The sequence below is a fragment of the Mustela nivalis genome, assembly GCF_964662115.1.
Source record: "Mustela nivalis genome assembly, chromosome: 14".
NCBI classification, from domain to species: domain Eukaryota; kingdom Metazoa; phylum Chordata; class Mammalia; order Carnivora; family Mustelidae; genus Mustela; species Mustela nivalis.
In genome coordinates, this window is record NC_139033.1 from 76892105 (window position 1) to 76896366 (window position 4262).

General features: G+C 45.2%; 1 protein-coding gene across 2 annotated transcripts; it reads left to right on the forward strand.

Annotated features, from left to right (window-relative positions):
* Positions 1-265: 265 nt before the first annotated feature.
* TXNDC2 (thioredoxin domain containing 2) lies at positions 266-2766 on the forward strand. Of its 2 annotated transcripts, none has more exons than XR_014302403.1 (2): positions 266-371; positions 879-969. XR_014302403.1 is itself a non-coding variant. In XM_082697362.1 (2 exons), the coding sequence occupies exons 1-2, from the start codon at positions 474-476 to the stop codon at positions 2354-2356; spliced, it is 1569 nt and encodes a 522-aa protein (XP_082553488.1). In that variant the 5' UTR covers positions 266-473; the 3' UTR covers positions 2357-2766. The 2 variants fall into 2 exon arrangements, 1 of the variants encoding a protein (XP_082553488.1); XM_082697362.1 differs by having other exon boundaries at positions 266-564; positions 879-2766.
* Positions 2767-4262: the final 1496 nt, after the last annotated feature.

A 4262-nucleotide genomic window follows, 5' to 3' on the forward strand; every position in this document is an offset into this window, starting at 1 on the left:
AGAGTGATGAGTCAGAAAGAAAGCTGGGGCTGAAGAATCCTAGAGGGAGGCTGTAGAAAAGTTGGTTTCGAGTTACCATCCTTTGGCAAACAGAAGAGTTCAGTGTAGTATGCAGAGGGCAGGCTTGGAACCCGCCCATCTACTGGCTTTGTGAGCTTGAGCAAGTTACATAACTTGCTCAAGGCTCAGCTTTCTTATTTGTAAAGTGAGGATCATAATGGTACTTACCTCAGTGGTGTGTTATAGGAAATAATGCCTGTGAACACACAGCAGGCACCGGGCAAGGCCAACACCCAGCTCGGCCTCCAGAACCAAGGCTGTCATGAAACTCTCAACTACTAGGGAAGACCACTTGTAAGCGCCATCCGCCTGTAAGTTGTTCCTCGTTGTGTGATGTAGGCTGGCGAGGTTGGAAGAAGTTGAAGGGTACCACCTCGTCTTCACTGTGAGGCATGCGTGAAGTATGAGTGGGTATGGACAAGGAGCTGGAAGTGGAAAGTGATAGAGCGGGAGCCCTGGAAGAACCAGAAATGAGTCCGGAGAAACAAGAAGAAGCCAGTCAAGGTGATGCTAATGGTGAGTGGGAGGGAGGAGGGTCACCTTAGGCATCCACATGCTTAGGGAGGAGGCAACAGGATTGAAGCAGAGAAAAGTTGTAGTGTTTAAAGAAAAACAGCTTTATATAAAGATATGTGTAATCACATACTGCCGGCCTTCAGTTGAATGTGATTATTCAAGTTGATACATCATTCATAAAACTACATTTGTGAGCTCTGCGAATGACATGAGTCTTCCCTGGAGTATGTGATAAGAATTTGTGTGTGTGTGTGTGTGTGTGTGTTTCTTCTGTATTTTTATTTATTTATTTTTTTGTTCAGAAAGTCCACTAATACAGGGTCTGTCCAGCCATGTGACTCCATTGGTCCCAGAATTCTTGGATCCAGCACATATCCAGGAGGAGGCCTTGGCCCAAGAGGACAACAATATACAATACTTGCCTGCAGTGGAACCCAAAGGTCCACAGCCCAAGGACATATTCCCACCTGAACGGGGCAGTAACATCTCCAATTTCTCAGCAAAAACCATACAGCCCAAGCAGGCCGACATCCCCAGTTTTTCAGCAGCAACAATGCCACCCAAGCAGGCTGATACTCCCAACTCCCCAGAAAAAATTATCCCGCTCAAGCAGACGGACATCTTCAATTCCTCAACAAAACCCGTATCACCCAAACATGTTGAAACTTCCAGTTTCTTAGCAAAAATCACCCCACCCAAGCAGGGCAATACACTCAATTCCCCAACTAAAACCACCCCATACAAACAGACTGATAGCCTCAATTCCCCAGCAAAAACCATCCCACTCAAGAAGTCTGACTCCCCTAGTTTTTCAGCAAAAATCATCCCACCCAAGCAGGCTGACACCCTCCATTCTTCAGAAAAAAATATACCACCCAAGCAAGATGACCTCCCCAATTCCTCAGAAAAAATCATCCTGCCAAAGGAGGATGGCATGTCTACTTCTTCAGAACAACACATTCCACCCAAGAAGGGTGACACCAATTCCCCAGCAAAATCCATCCTGCCTAAGCAGGCCAGTAGCCACAAGTTCTTAGCAAAATCCATTCTGCCCAAAGGGGCCAATGCCCCCAAGTTGTCAGCAAGAACTTCCCAGTCTAAGCAGGTCATCAGCCCCAAGGTCTTAGCAAAATCCATCCTGTCCAAGCACAGCCACACTTCCAAATCCTCAGATGAAAGCATCCTGCTTAGGGATAGTGACACCAAGTCATCAGAAGATACCATCCACCCCAAGGAGGGAGACATCCTTATGTCCTTAGAGGAAAGCATCCTGCCCAGACAGGTTGACATCAAGTCCTCAGAAAACACCATCCACCCCAAGGAGGGTGACCTCGTCCAGTCCTCAAAAGAAACCATCCTGTCCAAGGAGGATGACATTCCCAAGTCCTCACAAGAAGCCATCCAGCCCACAGAAGGTAATGTCTTGGAGCTGTCACAGACAATGGAACTCCTGGAGGTGGACTTGGTGAAAGCGATCCTGAGCAAGGAGGAATTTGAGTTGGCACTCAAGGAGGCTGGGGAGAGACTGGTAGCCGTGGACTTCTCGGCCACCTGGTGTGGGCCTTGCAGGACCATCAAGCCCCTTTTCCGGTCCCTGTCATTGAAGTATGAGGATGTGGTGTTCCTGGAAGTGGACGCTGATGAGTGTGAGGAGCTGCTGAGGGACCTGGAGATCATTTGCATCCCAACCTTCCAGTTTTATAAAAACGAAGAAAAGGTGGGAGAATTTTGTGGTGCCGTTAAGGAAAAACTCGAAGCAATCATTGCAGAATTAAAGTAATTGTGGACTCTGAAAGCACTGTTAACAGTCACCTGGTTATAGTCTATGGGTTTTTTTTTTAATTTATTTATCAAAAGAGATGAGACATAAAGTGTCTGCTCATAAGTGATCAAGTATTAAGTCCACCTTCTCAAAAATCAGTAAAGCACTAAAGCATCTTGTGACCATGTTCTCCTTGGTAGAAAGTGTGATATTAGAATTTCCTTTGGTGGAGTTTGGGAGCTCAACTGTCTCCTTTTTTTTTTTTTGTCTCCTATTTTTTTGATGATGATCTTTTTTGGAACTCACCCTTGAAAATTCAGTTCACTTGGTGTTAGTGGCAACGTTGGACGTTTAGACAGTTCTGTAAAAGCATAGGATTTATAGATGAGTGGAGACTTCTTTTCTCATTTGGGGTTTCTGATAAGATGTTTTGGGAAATAAAGAATTGGAAAGATTCTCATAACCTACCTAACCTTCTCTAAGTGCAGGGAATGCTCTGGAGGCCTCAGGATATACCATGGGCTCACCAAGCCTGCATGGAATTCCTTGGTGGCAGAGCAGAGATCAAGGCTGTGTTCCCAGATCTCAAGTGCAGGCCTCTTTCTACTAATCATGCCCACAAAATCTGATACAGAGCTCCCAGCTTCTTTTCTCAAATCAAGAGCTTTATGATTCAGGTCAAAGTCAGGGTGATCTTCAATGCCATTATGACATCAGCTCCCTGGTGACAGAGTTCCTACTTTGTCTTCTGGTAATGGGGTTTCTGAAACCTGCTCCCAGATGTCTCAGATCCCAAAGGCTTAGGTCTGGGTCACAGATGGTGGCTTGGTCCAGAGCTTTTGCATTAAAAAAAAATGTATATGTGATACACGCACGTATAACAGCATGTGTCTAATGTATGCGGTTTGATGAATTTGGACATATGCATACACCCGTCATTACCACAGTCAAGGTAATAAACCATCCCCTCATCTCCAGAGTTTCCTTGTATGTCCTCTCTTTTGTCATTGTGGTGGTGGTAGCAGTGGTAAGAGCACTTCACTGGAGATCTGACCTCTTAACATTTTAAACACACAATACTGTGTTGCCAATGACAGGCCAACTCTGTTGTACAGCAAATTTCTAAGACTTAGCCATTCCAGAGAACCGAAACCTGTACCCAATGAGCAACGACTCTTCATTTCCCGCCCTATTCCTTGGTCAGCCATCATCCTGTCTTCTGCTGGTCCAGTCTTTTAAAGAATTTGAACTAGTTGTCAACATTTCAAAGAACAGGATTCCCTTTAAAACCTTGAATTCCAGCTTTTCTTGAAAAACTGTAAAACTGGGCGATCTGGGCTTGCATCCCCTCAAGAAACCAGTCTAATCTTAGAGGCTCCGTGGCACTGCCTCGCATTGGTGGTGAGAAACCGGGCTGACTACTTTTACGCAGCTGAGTTGCAATGCCTCAGTTAACCGCAGGAGGGGGCTGCACCAGGGACTCCTACTGTGTGCTCTAGCTCAATGATAGACCTCGTCTGAGCCAGGAAAAATAACCACCTAAGAATAGAAACAAAATGCCATGCATACCTGGACTTTCGTCCAAAAACATTTGGGATGACCTACGTGAAGTATTAATGATAAGGCTAACAAATTCGTGAAAATGAGTAAGATATCAACTGAGGCTCATATAATCACTCTGTTTCAGTGGCACATTTTGTTCTGAGTTTCTCAGCAGTCTGGAAGGGGCGGAGGGTGAGGGTGCTGGTGTGAGAGAAGGGGAAACTCCATAATAACCAGATGTCATTACCCTAAGAGGAGAAAACGCTGGAATTGGAAAAACGAGCCCATGATTTCTTGTAACTAAATTCTTGAAAGGAAATTTTCATCTGGACACTTCTGGATGAGGTCCTTGACAGTATTTCTTATGAGAAATTCAGAAACA